An 18742-nucleotide genomic window follows, 5' to 3' on the forward strand; every position below is an offset into this window, starting at 1 on the left:
ATCTTGCCAGTCCATCTCAGGGCAGACACACAGACAAACACGCTCCCACACACACACACACCTAGGGGCAATTTAGTGTCCAATTTGCCTAACCTGCATGTCTTTGGACTGTGGGAGGAAACCGGAGCTCCTGGAGGAAACCCACGCAGACACAGGGAGAACATGCAACTCCACACAGAAAGGACTCTGGCCGCTCGGCAGTCGAGCCCGAGAACTTGTGAGGCGACAGCGCTACCCACTGCGCCACCGTGCCGCCCTCTTACCAAACCAGATGGATGATATTTTTTCAGTAGAGTCAGTAAAATATTACATTTATTAAGCAGATCCTTTTCTCCAAAGTGACTTCCAAGACAGGTAGAATACAGAACCAAGCATGTAGCCAGACATATGTCTGTGGCATAAGTGCCACTGGTGTCCGTTCAGTATCAGACCAGATACAAGAAAAGCTGAAGGGAGTAAGAGAGTGAACTACATACAGATACAAGCAGAAATAGTGCTAACAGGATATCTGCCCCCTTAAAGTTAGAAGTTATAGTATTACAAAAAAATTAAATGAAGACAAGAACACTGTATTTTAATGAAATATTGTAAACTATACAAGTGTTGCAAACTGAGTCATCACCTCAAGAAAAGGCCTTTTGAAATTACCACAGTCCACCAGAGAAGCTGCTGCCGTCATCACTGCACACTCACTTTGTGTATGGATACAAAATGATCATATCCTGATAGGATTACAAAACGTAAATGCGTTGCACTGATTCCAGGGACCTATGGAAAATAATAGACATATTTTTGAAGTAAACAAGTTAATCCACGAATGCACGTGTGTATAATGCATTATTCAAAGACAAATGTGGGAAACTTCACTCACGGAAATGTCATTTGTCTGTAGATGTCCATCCGTGTGTTCAAACTCTGCAAGCAAGGTCAGATTTACATGTGTCTACCACGTGCACTCTTGGTTCATCTAAAATAATACTGAATCGCTCGGTCGCTATTTTCCGGGCACGTACCTTTTTCCTCAACTGCTTCAAACTTCTCAGCCTCTTCAGAGGTACTTCTCTCTATTCTACAACTTTTAACTGCAACAAAATGCATGTGAAATTGTTAACGTGAAACTGCCGCGATCACATACAACAAATGGCAATTACTCTGGGTCATGTTGTAGCCACTCCACTGACTGCCATGTTCAATGAACTGACGATGCATCTATTAGTACTAATGCATTCAAACACTGGTGCAAAGTGATGCGTCCGCACATACCATTGTAACTGTGCATTGTTAAAGCCGAAATTGTCACTTCTTCTGGGAAGCGCATGATGAACTCCTGTGGAAACATGCCCGTAGATATCCAAAACGTTTCTGTATTTCTGTGAGGATGAAATAATCGGTTTACTGGTCTACAGCTGTCTTCTTTCAGACAAGACTTTTTTGATGACATCTTAATCGTTCACGTTCGCTAAAAAAAGGCATGCTAGCGAACAAGACTTGCCATTGACACAATCAAACGGCACTCACCCATCAGAAATGTTCTCCGGCGGATGGTTTTCGTCACCGGACGAAGCTAAAACAACCTGAGCAGAGCTTAAAGCAGTATGGGTCATTATTAGTTTTTCAGTTTCACTTGAGAACAACCAGCAACAAGCCAATTTAACGCCGTGAGATTGGCCAAACTCTCGTTGCCAAGCAGCCAACTGAACCCCTGCTGTCGCATATTTTGTACGTCATTGATAGCTGGCGCATCGGTGGCGCACGCTGTATTTAGTAAATTTGTAAACCTCAGTTGTTGTGTTAGCCTGTTGTTTTCCATGGCAAATGGGTGTGAAGAAGTTATCTTTACTCGGGGAACCGGTCAAGTAAGTGTTTTGAAACTGTAATTAAGTAAACCACGGTATTTTGGTTATTCTTTGTTAGCTAGCTGGAGTCAGTAGTCAGATCTCTGTTAGCTAGCTGGCTAATTTAACGTAACATGTTATCGAAGGTAACTTACAAGAAAAATAATAAAATGCACGGATGTAGGGAGTGAATTTGCCCCAGTCTTTCACTGCATACGACAGATGACAAATGGTTTCAACGCCAGCTAAGTAAATAGTGTCTGCTAAGATATCAAGTTAGCCAAAAGTCAGTTAAATGTTTCCCCTCGCTACAGAGTGACGATTCTGACATCTGGGATGACACCGCTCTGATAAAGGCATATGATAAAGCGGTTGCATCGTTTAAGGTAAAAAACAAACAAACAGAAACGACAGTTTATCAGCTGCAGAAGGCTTCTTTTTTATGTAAGTGTAGTGCTCTCATTTTCTTTCCCCAACTTCTGACACCTGTAGAAATCACTAAAAGGAGAGGATGACGTGGAGACCCATAAGAAAGATAAGCCTGGAAAGAAACGTAAAAATAACAAAAAGAACAAAGGCAGAAAGCGGAGTAACACTTCTCCTGATAAAGAGGTACTTTACTTTTTCTTCATCTCTAAAATTTTATCCACTCCATTCAGTTTCTGTGCTTTTCCATATTTTGTGTTGTCCTATCTAAACGTTGAATAAATTCATCTTGTGAAACAAAAGCTTTTTTTTCCCCCACCAGTGGCAGGTTGGGGACTCTTGCTATGCCTTCTGGTCAGAGGATGGGCAGTTGTATCCAGCCACAATCTCCTCAATAGACCAGGAGAAAGGCACCTGCGTTGTTGTTTATACAGGCTATGGAAATGAGGAGGAACAGAACCTCTGTGACCTTCTATCTGAGGGGTCAGAGGTCAACGATGAAGTTCAGAAGACCACAGGCGTAAGTGACTTGTTCAATTTTGTGATGAAATATTTAGTCAGTTTTAATTTGTGTCGTTATCATAACGTTTGTGAGATATGATAGGACCATGACATTTAGTTATTTGTTGATCATTTTACTTTGAATTCAGGTGAAAGATGTAGAGTCTTCAACTGAAGAAAGTGATAGATCGTCTACCCCTCACCATTCCAGCTACCACCAGCATTCTAAACCCAAATTGAACCCACCCCCTGCGCCTCCTGCTTGGGGTCCTGGTTTTCCCCCAGGTCTCCCTCCAGGTCCCAGCTTTCGAATGGTAAGTGCACCTTGTACATTGAAAGAGAAAGTAAAACGTACATTTTAATCTTTAACTACCCTTTGTGTACAACGCAGCTGTTCACAATTAATCATAAATATCTAATTCACGTTCATCCTAAATTTCACTTGGATCAAAGTAAAATAAAATGCAACAGAAGAAAATATGCCCTTGACCAGTGTTTGGTGAGAAAGGTTTGGAATAAAGTACTGTCAGAGATGACAGGAGAACAAAGAAATGTGACTGGCCTGCACTGTTTCTTCCTGAGGTAAAAGCTAGTATCTTGTTTTGTATAATGTGTCCATTAAGACTATGTCTGTCTCAGCGTGACAGCAGAAAGTCTGGAGTCTCTGGACCTACCCCTCCTGGCTGGCCTCCCATGCTTCCTCCCGGTCCACCGGTAAGACGCTGACATTACTCGGTACCACGTCTTTTGAATGGCAGAGTAATATTTAAGCTGTGGAAATTCTTGCAGTAGAAAAATCTGTGAGAACTGAGTTGTGCTCTGTTGTGATAATAAATGCAGTGGACAGCAGACTCATGGTAGCTTTATTGGGATGGACTTTCACATGATAATGGCTTGTCACAAAGCAAAGACTGAGCGCTCAAATGCAACAAAAAAGTGATCATCTCACAGTGTGGTCTTCAACTTATTAGAACATATTATATATTGACTGGAACACATAAGTAAAATTAGTAAAGCACTAAGCTTTGTGAAATAAACCTTAATACTTATTCATAATGAGGTCATTTCAGAGGAGAACGGTCAACCAACACACAACCAACATTGTCTAATGGCATTTTATTTGTAACTACTGCCTCATGCTTTTTATGGAATAGTCTAAGTTCTGGATAGAGTAGTTTTTTCTTTTAGTGAATCATTTGTATATGTATATGTAAATGGGAACAGATGAGCTAGGCCTATATTCTCTCTGCCTGCCCAGATGATCCCTCCCCCACCCCTGATGAGCCCAGACGGACTGGAGGACGATGAGGCTCTGGGCAGCATGCTCATCTCCTGGTACATGAGTGGATATCACACTGGATACTACCTGGTACAGATCCCACATGATCACCAGCACCACTGACTCACCATGTCCTGACTGGTTTACACCTTTTATACTCTGTGCACGTGTGTGGTGGATCTTTAGAGGAGTATAACTTCTCATGTCTTGTTTCAGGGATTGAAACAAGGCCGCAAAGAGGCTGCAGCGTCGAAGAGGTCCTATCACAAATGAAGCCTGGCAGTCAAAGCCCTAAGTCTGGTAATTCATCTGTGTTTTTGTCTCGTGTGTAAACTGTAGGTAGACTGATTTTGCCGTTCTTGTGCATCTTATAATGATTCACAGCCAGTTACATTTTGAAGTTAGGTTTTCCATTGTTCTCCCATTATTTTATCAGCTTTAATACAAGTAAAGTGTTGTGATACATTTTACTACCATGCACATGTTTAATCATACCTAATTCATACCCTATTTGTCTTTCACAGGTTATTGTTATTTTAACCAGAGTGAGTGATGATGATGAATGCTTGAGCGTTTGTGTCAAAGTTGATGTTCCCTTTCTGGGCTTTTTGTATTCTTTGTAAATAAACGAATTAAAGCCATTTTCTGTTGAATGATTGTCAGACTGTTCTTTTTCTTCTGTCTTCCAACTTTACTTTCAAAATTGGCCTTTAGCCAGCCTGTTTTGGTATTGTCATCGTGTAGCCTGATTCTTTGTTTTGACCATAAGAGGGCAGTAGTTACTCAATTACTCAGTTGTATTCTAGTAACGTATGTATTTTTGTTAGTGAATTTGGATTAAACATTTCCATGGCTCATATTTACAGCTGCCCATGAGGGTAGTACATTGAAATTGCTTCTAAAAGGAAGTTACCATATGATCTAGTTAGAAACGTCTGCCTGTTTGATTAAAGTGTTCCTAGAACATAAGCGTAACATAATTAAAATTAAACGTCAGCAAAGACTTGTGTAATTGCCATATTTGCAAATGCATTACAATGTAAAGCCTCGTTCCATGGAGCTGCGATTAACTGGTATGTCCATTTAATCCACAAACACTAGAGGCGCTACAGTTTTTGCGGAACTATCGCCTCGTGAACGTGCAACCAGCCTTTACTATTTTCGGAAGGCGTTTCTCAAATGAGAAGACCAATCACAGTTAAGCAGATCAGGGTCTTGACCAGTTAGAGACAGGCTTTAACTCAACAGCAGTGATCAAGTTTTATGTCCCATGCTCTCCATGTGAGATGCGACATACCCCAAATGAAAGTTGTGTATGTATGAAAAAGAAGAGTGTTGTCGAGTACTTATTATTTATAGTCTAAACGCATAAAGATGAAGAGAAAGAATTCGCCGCTGCCTGAGGATCTGGAAAACGAGGTTGGTGAAATTTCTTAACGTTAATTATCACTGACAGCAAAACCAAAGTTATATGACACGTTAGTCAATGAGCGAAGTCTTGTGCCATACATTATTTAGCTAAATATTTGACATGCATATTCAGTCTTTTTTGTTTCGTCACGTTGGCCTCTCTGCTTTACCCTCGATAGCATTGTCTGAGACTTGATCCTTTCACTGACTACGTAAACACGTGTGCTTTCGCAGCAGTATTACTGCTCCAGTTGTGTTGACACGTTTACTTGTGAATTATTAAATCCGTAATAAAGACGAAATGACTAACCATCAAAATCCAATACCACAGATGGAGGAGTCCGGCTCCTCTCAAGACGAGGGGGAGGAGGAGGTTGAGAAAGACAGAGAGACGGAGGAAGAGAACGGTAAGAAACGCAAACGTTCCAAAAAGACCGTTACACCCGTGGACTCGGAGGATGGAGTCCTGCGTCCGATTAAACTGACCCGCGGAGAGCTGTACAGACCGCCGACAGTAGAGGAGCTGAACCAGCTTAAAGAAGCTGAAAGCCTTTTTCACTGCAGCCTCCTCAAGATGCAGGTCAGCACTGGACACAAAATTATCCTTTGTCTGTGGTGTTAATCTAGACCGAATGTGTTTGTCTGTGAAGTTCTCCAGATTTGACATAAATGAGCTATTCCCTTTGTGTTCTGCTACATTGCTGATAATTTATGTTCACAGATGGAGGAGTTGCTGAAAGAGGTAGCCTTAAGTGAGCGCAGAAAGAAACTGGTGGACTCATTCGTGCTACAGATCACAGATGTTCTGCACTCTGTGCCTCACTCTCCAGTGGTGGAGGTGAGTGTCTCTGATTTGAAGAACTGTTAGTTGGCTCAGAGGCAAGCAGGAATAAAACATAGATGCTACAGAGATGTAACTGGTTGGCTTAACCTTGACTGTGTCCATTAAACAGTCATTATGTCATTGTCAGTGTTAAATGATACTCATGGACAACGGAAAGCATAATCCTGGACAAATAGTGATGCACAATCTCTTTCTGTCTCTGTCTCTCTCTCTCTCTCATGCATGTCTCGTCCAATCTCCTTCTCATGCTCTCTCTATGTCTGTCTCTCAGTTGACAGACCTGTCGTGGTTAACAGATGTTCAGGTGCCGTTTCTCCTGGTGCCTAAAGCAGTCAAGGGCAAGTTTCACATGGAGCCCCCAGCATCTGTCACTCTGGTTGGCAGTTACCCACTGGGCACATGCATCAAGCCACGGGTCACTGTCGACCTGGCCGTCACTATTCCATCTGTGAGTAACAGAACAACTCAGACAATTCAGACGACCATGTTTGTTTTGTTATCATTAATCTCAGCTGAGCAGACAGTGGATCAGATATACAAAGATATATTCAGAACGAAAAAAATATTTTCTTGATGAATTTTTTTTTTTGTCTTAATTAGCTTGCTTTTTGCAGGGGTTTTTTTCTTTTTGGCTGGATCTAGCATTCCTTCATTCCACCATCAGAATGAATTATTCAAATTGCATCTAATAGCTGCTGACACTCTTCTGTGTCTGTGTGGTTTTTTTTGTAATGTGACTCAGGCTATCCTGCACCCCATGGATGCTATAAATCAGAGGTACCCTCGAAAGAGGGCCCTGTACCTCGCTGGCCTAGCCCAGCATCTCCTCTCCTCTCCAGCTGTCGGAACGCTGCGCTTCTCCTGTCTCCATGGCAACCGGCTCCGCCCGCTCTTACTCGTCACGCCTCCAGGTAGAGGGAGCTGTAGTTCTTTTGTCGTTTTAGACTCAAAGGATGTGAAACCCGTTCACTATAATAATTTAATGCACTTTAAGTGTGACAGCTGAGCAGTGATTTCTAGTCTGTTTTACTTTCAGGGAAAGACAGCAGCAGTGTGACACTGCGTATACACGCCATCCCTCCACCCGATTTCCTCAAACCCAGTCGGTTCCACCCACAGAAGAACAACATCCGCAAAGAGTGGTTTACCGGCATGGAAGAACCAGAAAAAGGTGGGAGAAACCATTCCAGTACATCGACTCCACTCTGTGTATCTACACACCCATTCATACTGGGCTTAATTAACTGACAGTTTTTAACCTGCCCTCTCTAGAGACCAGCGAGACTCCCACTCCTCATTATAACAGTACGGTGTTGGGAGACCACCTTCCCCAGGCTCACCTCCAGTTCCTGTCTGCAGTCAGGGACCAGTGCCCGGCCTTTAAAGACGGCGTCGCCCTTCTGAAAGTGTGGCTCAGACAGAGAGAGCTCGACCAGGTAACTTGAGTTTGACCATGGCTTTGTTCCCTTCTGCCCACATGAACACACTTTGTAAAAGTTCCTCTGGATAAGACCATCTGCTGAATGAACAAAATTGTAATTGTAGAAATTCGCCATGTTCACACCTTTCATAAAAAAAAAGTTTTTATGGGGTAACTGCATTGCAACTGTTACCACGATGGTGATCACTGACATTCCTAATTCAATAAATTCATTCACAGCAAAGGAAGCATGATTATAACTCTTTATTTGTGACAGTGGTAATTGTGTGTATTGTTATATAGGTTTTGAATAGTGAGTGCTGTCACAATCTATGTTATGTCTAATCCTGGTCTCTCATTGTGTTTCCATTCTCCTCAGGGTACAGGCTGTTTCAGCGGTTTTCTCGCCTCCATGCTGCTGGCCTACCTCCTCTCCACACACCGCGTGGGAAAAAGCATGAACGCCTACCAGCTCCTCCGAAATGCTCTCCACTTTCTGGGTAAGAATGGGACTGATTGAATGTGTGGTTTGTGCTGGTTGCCTCACCCCCGGTCATTGAGCAATGAGCTCATCTGTGGTATTTACATATATCAGGAGCAGTTGTCTGATTGGTTGTTTGAGACCATGCTCAAGTGTATCTGAACTATTGGAAAGGTGTAATCCTCACAGGGAGCCGATCAGTGTCTGCACTTCATTGTGTCTCACTTGTGCTTGCCTCCTCTTACAGCTTCCACAGATCTCACAGAGAATGGAATTACGTTGGCCAAGGATCCAGACTCAAAAGCGGTGAGAGGAACAATATTACTTTATGGAACGTTTGAAAATCGATCAGGTTTTCTAGGAGTAGAGAAGCAAAGGAAAAACACAGAAAAATAATGAAAAAGAAAAATGAAAACTTTACGTAAGATCTTCGTCATGACCCTTAGAATGTTGACACCTGAGTCGCTGCTTCATGTAATGATAACAAACTGTGAAATCATCAATCGGAAGTTGTTGTTTGAGTTTTTCCTCTCAGTGAGGTTGTACTTGTTTTGCTCTCTGTTGCAGCCCTCTGTGGCTGAGTTCCAGGCTGCGTTTCAGGTTGTCTTCGTTGACCCCTCAGGGCACCTCAACATGTGTGCAGATATGACTGCCTGCACCTACAAACAGGTGAGCATTGCTGTTATCACCTGACTGTTCAAACCTGGTCCTGGAGGGGCACTGTCCTGCAGGGTTTTGTGTTTTTCTTTAGTGTCCTTTCAGAAAACCTGTATTTGAAGACCGAAGTTCAGTAATCCCAGACCACATCACATGGCCTATTAATTAACCCTCAGTGACTGGTTTACTTGGTATACCTGTTAAGTGGAACCTCCCTTGATCCCAATATAGCTTCAGTTCTTCAGGGCATGGACCCTGCATCATGTTGGAAACATTCCAAGGATATGCTGGTCTGTGTCGATGCAATGTTATTACACAATTTGTGTGTACTAGATGATATATTCATGCTGTTAATAGTCTATTTCATCTTACCAAAAGATGCTGTGTTGTGTTGAGGTCTGGGAACAGCACAGGCCCGTAAACTAAAGTGAACTCGCTGTCATATTCCTGAAGCTATTCTGAGACGATACAAGGGGAACATTATTCTTCTGGCAGCATCAATGTAGCAAAGGGTGAACTGTGACCATAAAGGCGATACACAGTGTTGTGAGGTCAAGAAAAAAATAACCTCTGTCTAAAGTAGTACACTGTTATTTTTAAGGAATGTGATCCAAAATGGCATGTGCTAGACACAAATGGAAAGGAAAACATTCTCCCACAATGATATTACATGATATGACTGGTCCAGTGGGGTCAGTTCTGCTTATTGTGAAGTGGAACTGTGTGTGGTTATCTGCTGCTGTAGCTCATCTTTGACAAAGACCAAAGAGCTGTTTGTTTGTCAGATGCCTTACAGAACGCATATGTTGTACAGTGCTGTTATTTGCCTGTTTGTGGCCATACATGTTCGTTCGTAGGATTCCTGCCATTCTCCTTTGACCTCTCTTCACTCAGTTGGTGAAGCCACAGGAATGCTACGGGCTGGATATTTTTGCTTGTCAGGCCAACAGCAGACACTATGGCGTGTGAAAAAACCCTTGGAAAACGGCCGTTTCCACCCATTCTAACATTCAAACAAACTGGGATACCTCAGTTCTTCTCTGCCTGTTTCTGTAGTGGACCAAGTGATTCATTATCTGGAGGATTTATTATCGTGAATGGGATGTACTTAATAAAGTCGAGTTGATGTTTGATGACATCTCTTTTTTTAATTTAATCGTCTTGACTGGTCGAAACCCACCTGTGTTCACAGATCCAGCATGAGGCATCGCTGTCTCTGCAGTTTTGGGACGACCCCACTCTGAACGGCTTCCAGGCCCTGTTAATGACGCCCAAACCCCTCATCAGAACATATGATAACATCTTCCAGTGAGTTCAACCTCTCCTCTCTCCTATCCACTACTGTGCATTACATGGGTTAATCTCATTAAAGAAAAACTCGTGTGTAAAGAATTGTGTCTGACAGTTTTTGTCTCTCTCTCTCTCAGACTGAGTGGTCTGGTGAATCTACAGGCCTCTTGCAAGAAGCTGAAGTTGCTTGGCGAGCTCATGGACCACAGTGGAAACTACGTTGTAACGGTGCTTCCTTTTCTTCTTTCCCTGCTGCAACGCGGACTTGGAGAAAGAATCTGCCTGCTCACGCACTCCCTTCCCCCTGATCCTGAGGTAAATGTTGTCCTGCTGTTCCCATACTTTTCCTGCCCCGCCCTCTGTTAGGGTCTGACCGTCAGTGATTGTGGTTTGTTGTTCTTTTTGACTCGTTCAGTGGCCTGTAGACTCTGAGCCGCCCAAACATAAGGACCAAGCTCCCCTTAGCTTCGGCCTGCTGCTAACCCCAGAGCACGCCCACTCGGTGCTGGAGAGGGGGCCTCCAGCAGACAGCCCCCAGGTACACACGTCTGCTTTTTTTTTTTTTCTCTCTTTTTTTTCTTTCTTTCTTCAGCTGCCGTTACTGTGGGGTGTGTATCACAGAAACAGTAATCAGTGCACACTGTCAAATGCCTCCAGTGGAAATCTCCATTTTGTATAAGTGTGCTTTTCGTAGTTTGTATATGAACTTGGGTAAACTGCTACACTCTTGTCTTTATTGGTCTGTCTGTGTGCATGCACGTGTGCGTGCATGCGCCTGCGTGTGTGTGTGTGTGTGTGTGTGTGCGTGCGTGCACATGCGTGTGTGTGTGTGTGCAGGCGGCAGAGTTTCGGCAGCTGTGGGGCTCGCGGTCAGAGCTACGGCGTTTCCAGGATGGAGCGATCACAGAGGCCGTGCTGTGGTCTGGAGTCACAGCCTGTCAGAGGAGACTGGTCCCACTGCAGATTATCACACACCTACTGCAACTGTATGTCCTCATCATGTACCATCCAAACCATCACACACACACACACACACACAAACACACGCACTGCAACCATATGTCTACACCATGTACCATCAAAACCATATCACACACACACACCCCCACTGCAACTACAGTATATGTCTTCACCATGTACCGTCAAAACCATTACATACACACACACACACACACACACACACACACACACAGCAACTGGTTTGGAAAACTCTCTGTATTCTGCTTCTTTCTCTCCACAGTCATGCTGATATACCAGAGTCATGTGTGCGCTTCATTGGAGGAGAGGTGGATGATGTCATCAGAGTGGGACGAGAGGTATGGAAGGTTGTTTGCATTTATGTATGAGCAGAGGAAGGTGTTGCTAATTATCTTACAACAATCTTAGGACGCAAAGCTCATTAAGTGTGCATGTGTGTGTGTATTTCTTTGTATATGTTTTTGTGTGTGTGTGTGTGTGTGCGCATGCATGAGTGTAGGCACCGAGCACAGGTGAAGAGGAGAGTCTGAAGGTGGTTCAGTGTTATGATGACCTGAGTCGTAAGCTGTGGCAGCTGGAGGATTTGCCGCTGTCAGTCACCGCCGTGCAGGGAGCACATCCTGCCCTCCGATACACACAGGTACTTACACACACACACACACACACGTATATACATGTACACACACAGGTATTTACACACACACACACACACACACACACACAAAGACTGCCTACTCTCTCTACTAAAAGTCATACTATTCTCTCTCACCAGAGACCTCATACAAATTATCATTAAAATACCTGATATTTATTCACTTCAAGATATTTGTCTCTGCGTAACTGTACATAAAAATTAAATTGCAGACCAGAAAGCAGTACTTTTTACTGTAATTTTTTCTAATTTCCTGTTCAAACCATCATCTGGTTGTGCACTGTTTGTCGTTTGTGGAGTAACAGGTGTTGTCTAACCTTCTCACGCTCTCTAGGTTTTTCCTCCTGTCCCGCTCAAGCTGGACTACTCGTTTTTTGGGAGGGAGAAAACATCCCGCGCTTTAGTTCCACAGCAGGGTAAACCCTGTCCCGTCTACATCACGCCCATTAAAGGTGACCGCGCCCTTCACCCTGTCACTGCTCCACACATTCTTATTAGCCTCTATCCTCTATCACTGTATCTGTATCACTGGCATAAGATGTTTGTTCATTTGTGTGTGTGAAACACTGCTCGAAATATGTTGGCTACATTGTGCCTTCAGCTCAGACACACACACACAAAATATTCAGTCGCATCAAAAACACTACAGAGTGATTTTGTTTTTCCTGCAGATGGTATAAGATTTTATTGTGTTGAGTTTGTGTGTTGTTTCTTGTCCATGCAGTGATCTGTCATGTGGAGGGCAGTGGGAAGTGGCCACATGACAAGCAGGCGATCCGTCACATTAAAGCAGCCTTCCACATCCGCCTGGCCGAGCTACTCTCCAGCCAACACAAATACACATGCAAAGCCTCCCCAACACACCTAGACGTCTGGAAGGTAACGTTTGTGTGTGTGTGTGTGTGTGTTTGTCTGTCTGTGTGTGTGTGTGTGTGTGTGAGTGCGTGAGTGCGCACATATGCGTGCACATCTGTTTTAAGTAATTCCCAAATGTTTTGCTTGTATTCTTACACCACTGGTCAGTGACCACAGTTGGGTTTACCTGTCTCTGCGTGTGTGTGTGCGTGTCTGCGTGTGTGTGTTTAAAACATAATACAGTACATATTTACTTATTTAAGTGCAGTCTTACACCACTAATCAAATGGTGACTAAATAGGGAACTGCTTTCTGTTTTTGTGTTTTGTGTGTGTGTGTACGCGCGTGTGTGTATGCAGGATGGGGTGGCATTCCGTATCCAGGTGGCGTATCACAGGGAGCCCCAGGTGTTACGTGAGAGTGTGACTGCAGAAGGCATGCTCATACACAGAGACAACCCAGAGGCCAGAGCACTGGAGTTAGAGACACAGCACAGAACACACCTCACCAGCACACTGCACGGGTAAGGATTACACACACAGCTCTCTTCCACCAGCACACTGCACGGGTAAGGATTACACACACAGCTCTTTTCCACCAGCACACTGCACGGGTAAGGATTACACACACAGCTCTCTTCCACCAGCACACTGCACGGGTAAGGCTTACACACACCGCTCTCTTCCACCAGCACACTGCACGGGTAAGGATTACACACACAGCTCTCTTCCACCAGCACACTGCACGGGTAAGGATTACACACACAGCTCTCTTCCACCAGGACGGTGCTGGTGCGAAGCCAGTTTCTGCCTTGGTGCCTTTTGAGAATCGGCCTGCATTTTGACAGGTTTGAGAACCGAATGTTACGTAGCAAAACTTGTGGTAAGTTTTGTGGGGGGAAAAAAATCATGGAGGACAGAACGCATCTGTTTTGCTTGCTTTTTAGAAATGTACTTTTAGGCCAGGCTTCCACACAGCGAAACACCTCACGAATTTTACTCTACCACTTTTCGTTCTGGGGCAAAATTCGCGAAAACAGCAAGCCTGCCACCTAGCTCAAAAGTTCGAGTGGTCAAATGAAGGTCTGCAGTGGTCTGTTTGCCCCAGCCAGAGCCGTTGAGAAAGGTTTTTTCTACCCCAACTACATTCATGTAACATGTAAACAACAATCGTGTTGATGTCAACACAAATGGTTACCCACACATCTTTTAATCATATAAATATTCTCATGCTACATGTAACTTTGAGCCTCCGCCATCTTGTTCCAACTATTTTTGTTACTCTCGCCTCTCTAGAGGACGTCATATACCAAACACATCACATGCTGAACTGACTGGTTCTCGTGTGGTTCTCATTTGCATAACCACTGATGTCAGTGATTCCAACTTTTGGACCAGCAATTTTGGGGAGCGGTGCTGGTGCCAGCTTTTTTGCACCAGCACCAGTATTTTTTCAGTGGAAATACGTGGCCCCTGTTCTAGATTAGGCATCGGCACCCCATCAGTGGAAAAGGAGTAACGGTGTCCTCACACAATCCCTCCATACATTCCTCAAAAACTTCCTATACAGGAACAGTTCACACGCACAGGCACTCACACATTTATGCACTGCTGCAGGGCATTCCTCAACAGCATACTACTATGTACAACTCAAACACACACACACACAGAGTACCACATGCCATTGAACTGCCAGCAGAGCACAATGATTGAAAGCACACTGCTGCACACACACACACACACACACACACACACACACACACACACACAAATGCAAAACATTTGGCACAAATCAATCCTCAGCAGCTCAGAATAAAAGCACAGATCAAACACACACACAGACACACTTTGGACAAGTCAGTCCTCAACAGTTCATTACACAAGCATAGATCAAACACACACACACACACACACACACACACAGCAGAGATTACCCTATAGCCACACACCGTCTGAGACAGAGGCTTGCCAAAGCTTATTAGAGAAAATTAGCCAAGAGCAGCAGAGGTGAAGAACGTGAGTTAAGTGCTCATTTAAAGCCTGAGGAGTCTCTGTGTAATTCCCAGAAATGAGCCTAATCTCAGCCTTCAGCAGTGTATTTCAGGCTTTTACATCTCCCTTGTCTGTACATATGGGTTTTTCTAGTTATCTAAAGTTGAACATTTTGCACAATGATCTTTGAGGGCTTAAAAACACATTTTCCGACACACATTTTAGAAACATCTACTCGTCCAAAGTTCAGAACGGTCTTGATCAACACAGGTGTGGCTGTCCCCAAATTGTTTCCCTAACCTCAGAGGTTCCCTGACTATGTTTTCAATGTACCAAGAAGTATGCATGAAGGGCGTTCTTTTCAAATAACAAAATTAGCAACATGGTTTAAAAAAAACTAAAACAAAGCAAAAAAAACAACCCAACATAACACGCAGACCTTCCCTGTAGTGCGTTCTTGAAACCCCCTCGTATAGCTAATTCAGAAAACATAATTACCATTAATTTTATTGGGAAGAATGTTGTGTTCCCGAGCCCAAAAACTGACACACAACATTAAACCCCCTACAAAAGGACAATTACTGAAGCAGATGACATAGCTTATCAAAACAGAAGTTAACAAGGAGGATCGTGAAAGCCTCGTAGCCGTAGTAGGTGTATTAAATGAAACTCAAAATAAAGTCGAATTGTTGTTGCTCGAAAGTGCAAATCTTGGTGGGAAGTTGTACAACAAGCTTAAAAAAATCAACGAAGTAACCAAGTAATTAGCACACATAAGAGATGGTTAAGATAAATATCACACACACACACGTACAGTGAGTGACAATGTTGTGTATTTGGTTTGTTTTGTGGCAGGCTGCAGCAGCAGTACCCGTGTTTCGGAGCTGTGTGTCGTCTGGCCAAACGCTGGCTAGCAGCCCAGCTCTTCAGTGCAGACATAGGACAGGATGCAGCCGATATCCTAGTGGCCTCACTGTTCCTCCAACCTGCACCCTATACTCCTCCCAGGTAACTTTCTTTCTTTCTCTCTCCCTCTTTCTTTTTGTGTCTTATCTTTCATGGCAGACCATCCATCCTTTGGAAAAGGTCACATTTTATTTAATTTTATATATTTATCTACACATACACACACATATACCTCTCATCTTTTCATTCCAAAAGAAGACTCAATGCTCTTAACTCACACCAGGATAATTGTTCAGACTTGTACTGAATTCCTTGAATGAACTTGAATTCCTCTCTGTGTTTCTCTCTCACTCTCCAGCTCTCCTCAGGTGGGTCTTCTTCGTTTCCTCTTCCTCCTCTCTTCCTTTGACTGGAAGAACAACCCACTGGTGGTGAACCTCGGTAACAAACTCACAGGTGGGTTATTCCACCCCCCCCCCCCCCCAAATCCCAGAGAATTACAGTCTGCCATAATGCACAGTACTGTATTTAGGCTGACCAATACATTTCGGACACTTTTATTTTTTTTTTAAACATTTCCCATTATCTCTGTGTTCAGCTGCTGACTACACTGAGATTAAGAACAACTTCGCTGCCTCGCGTGACTCTCTGCCCATCATGTTCATCGCTACGCCCAATGACAGCAAAGTCTCCATGTGGACCAGGGAGGCCCCTTCTGTCCAGGTTAGCGAAGAGCCATGGAAACAAACAGTGTAGTTATCATTACAGAGAAAATACATACGTATGTATATGTAAATGATTTTAGACTCATGCACTGTGTTCTCTGCCATTCACCGCAGATGCTTCAGCGTATCGTCATGGTAGCAGCGGAAAGCCTACGGGTTCTGGAAGCCCAACTTATGGACCCCAGTCAGACGCAGGATGTACGGGTCAGTATTTAACTCTGTTATACCAAAAAAAAATGTCTCATAGATAGGCTGTGTGTAGAAAAATATCATACCCAGCTTTTTTTTTTTCCATTCAGGTGCCCGCTCTCTTGTGCGTAATGTTCCGTTAGCACAGAAGTTTAAATTCAGTCTGTTTCACACTATTAAATGTTTGATTTAATTTTGTGTGGCTCTGCTCGTTTTAGATCATATTCCCATGAGCGAAATTTATCGATTAAAAAAACTATTTAAAAAGTACATTTTTTCACATAAACATTGAGGAATGTTACTGAGAGAACCCTATCCAAGCAGAACCCCCAATGTTCAAAACATAAGAAATGATCAGCTTGACCTGCATTGTCAGACGAGCAGTGTGTCTTGAGCATGCCTACCTGAACTGTCTTGCTGTCTCTGTCTCTCTCTCTTTCTCTCTTCCTTGCTCTCCTTGACCTCTCTCTTTCTCTCTCCCTCCCTCTGTTCCGTTTCAGGTGGCTTTCCGACCGCCTCTGGACATGTACGACGTGCTGATCCACCTGAATTCCAAGCAGGTGCCTCTCATTGGCAAGGCCGTCGACCGTCCTCGTGCCACCTTTTACCAGGGCATCAAGGAGGGCACAGTGGCCAGCAGTGGAGGGGCTCTGCCCGTAATCGACTACGACCCCGTCAAGCAGTACCTGACAGAGCTCAGGGTCTGTGTCTCTTCTCTGTGCCTTTCCCTTACACTTTGCTGACAGCCTGAGCTGGTTACATTTCAAAATCAGTTTATACCACAGTACTGTAGATAAAGGCCACTGACAGTGTCATTACATACCACTTTAATCTGTGTTGTCATATTCTTATAGGTAAATAATTATTCTGTTTAGGAATAAGAGGAGAGTCATTTGGAGTCATAGAAATATGCCAGAAAGATCTAATGAGTGTGTGTGCGCGGGCGTGTAAGCAGATTTAGACTAATACATATATACATGTGTGTGTGTGTGTGTGTGTGTGTGTGTATACATATAGATAAATTGTATTCTATTGGACGTGTTGTGTTTCCCAGGATGCATTTGGAGAGCTGGCCTTGTTTTTCTATGATCCGTATGGTGGAAGTGTGATTGCTGTGCTGTGGAAGCCAAAAGCTTTTGAGCCAAAACCCTTTAAGGTACTTTACAGTAATGAAGGTGTCAACTCAGTGACGCTTGATTGGATATTGGAGATGAGCACCAGTGCTATGTGTCTAGTTTTGTGTCTGACAGTCTTTTTTTTCTCTGTTCCTCTTTTCCTTTTTCTTTTTTTGCTTTATCGTTTTCGTAAATATCAAAAATATCCCTCACTCATCTACATAAGGTGTTTGTAAATTTTATTTCCCCAAAAATTAACTGTTTAACTGGAAGAAATTTGCGTTTTCATTCTTTTCCTAAACTGATAACATCCTGACTGCAAGCCTTATAAAAACATGTGTGATATTTATGTTTGAAGGTAACCTGAACCAAGGGCCTTGTGACAGTGTAACAGTAATGCTTCTCTGGCCACGTAAGGTCTGCATTTGTAAACCGTCCTGGTCCTTCCCGCACAGTGACAGTGTTCAGGATTGTAATGATCTAAAGGATTCAGGTGCAGGAAGCAGTAACCTCGTATTTCGTATATGCTGACAACACCAGAAAGGCATCATTGAAAACAGGGCTATGTCATACAAACAAGTCCTTATGTGAGCTCTCTTTTTCTCTCTCTCTCTCTCCCCTCCTCTCCTCTCCTCCCCTCTTTCTCTCAGACGTCTCTGATAAACGCCCGGAGTGTAAAGGTGACTGACGCAGAAGTTTCTACGGTGCCGAACATCGAGGCCATCCTAGAAGATTTCTGCATTATCGGCGAAGGACTCGTCAAAAAAGTGGAGCCAAGGACTGAAAAATGGGTCGTCTAGAGTCCCATTAAAACCATGTTTTTTTTTTCCATATTCTTCCTCTGGAAATTATGCCACAGACTTTTGTATGTATTTTACATTTTCTGTACAATTACTAATGCTCTCAAAACCTCTTCATTTAAATACATGATGGTTAATTGAATTTGGCGTGATGTTGCTTCAATTTTCTTCTTATGGATATTTTTCTCTTTATATCCCAATTTGTCATCTCCTATTGCCAGTGCTGTCCTAGGTCCTCATCATGATACAATGCCTGACTAATTTATCCATCCTTCGAATCAAACCAAATTTTACGTATCTCCATGGCAACGCACTGTGATGTTGGGTAGAGTACCCTGTCCACTTGACCCTCTCCAGTTCTTTCTGCTACCTGAATCAACAGAGTAAT

General features: G+C 43.4%; 3 protein-coding genes across 3 annotated transcripts; 2 read left to right on the plus strand and 1 right to left on the minus strand.

Moving 5' to 3' along the window:
* Window positions 1-678: 678 nt before the first annotated feature.
* Window positions 679-1604, minus strand: hspb11 (heat shock protein, alpha-crystallin-related, b11). The gene is made up of 5 exons (XM_030789502.1): window positions 1519-1604; window positions 1264-1370; window positions 1014-1082; window positions 872-915; window positions 679-768 (listed from the first exon to the last, which is right to left on the minus strand). Exons 1-5 carry the CDS (start codon window positions 1602-1604, stop codon window positions 679-681), a joined length of 396 nt encoding a protein of 131 aa, XP_030645362.1.
* A 147-nt stretch (window positions 1605-1751) lies between these two features.
* smn1 (survival of motor neuron 1, telomeric) lies at window positions 1752-4652 on the plus strand. The gene is made up of 9 exons (XM_030780457.1): window positions 1752-1856; window positions 2150-2221; window positions 2328-2447; window positions 2584-2781; window positions 2912-3076; window positions 3402-3476; window positions 4021-4131; window positions 4258-4341; window positions 4566-4652. The coding sequence occupies exons 1-8, from the start codon at window positions 1809-1811 to the stop codon at window positions 4312-4314; spliced, it is 846 nt and encodes a 281-aa protein (XP_030636317.1). The 5' UTR covers window positions 1752-1808; the 3' UTR covers window positions 4315-4341; window positions 4566-4652.
* Window positions 4653-5372: 720 nt separating this feature from the next.
* Window positions 5373-18376, plus strand: nol6 (nucleolar protein 6 (RNA-associated)). The gene is made up of 26 exons (XM_030777991.1): window positions 5373-5460; window positions 5783-6031; window positions 6173-6289; window positions 6567-6743; window positions 7038-7206; window positions 7332-7466; window positions 7568-7731; window positions 8095-8215; window positions 8444-8502; window positions 8764-8865; window positions 10046-10161; window positions 10281-10458; window positions 10559-10681; window positions 10981-11129; window positions 11384-11459; window positions 11621-11761; window positions 12108-12225; window positions 12498-12652; window positions 12988-13151; window positions 15475-15627; window positions 15884-15981; window positions 16124-16248; window positions 16365-16454; window positions 16940-17140; window positions 17494-17595; window positions 18205-18376. The coding sequence occupies exons 1-26, from the start codon at window positions 5416-5418 to the stop codon at window positions 18352-18354; spliced, it is 3477 nt and encodes a 1158-aa protein (XP_030633851.1). The 5' UTR covers window positions 5373-5415; the 3' UTR covers window positions 18355-18376.
* Window positions 18377-18742: the final 366 nt, after the last annotated feature.

The sequence above is a fragment of the Chanos chanos genome, chromosome 1 (assembly GCF_902362185.1).
Source record: "Chanos chanos chromosome 1, fChaCha1.1, whole genome shotgun sequence".
In the NCBI taxonomy this organism is placed as follows: Eukaryota; Metazoa; Chordata; class Actinopteri; order Gonorynchiformes; family Chanidae; genus Chanos; species Chanos chanos.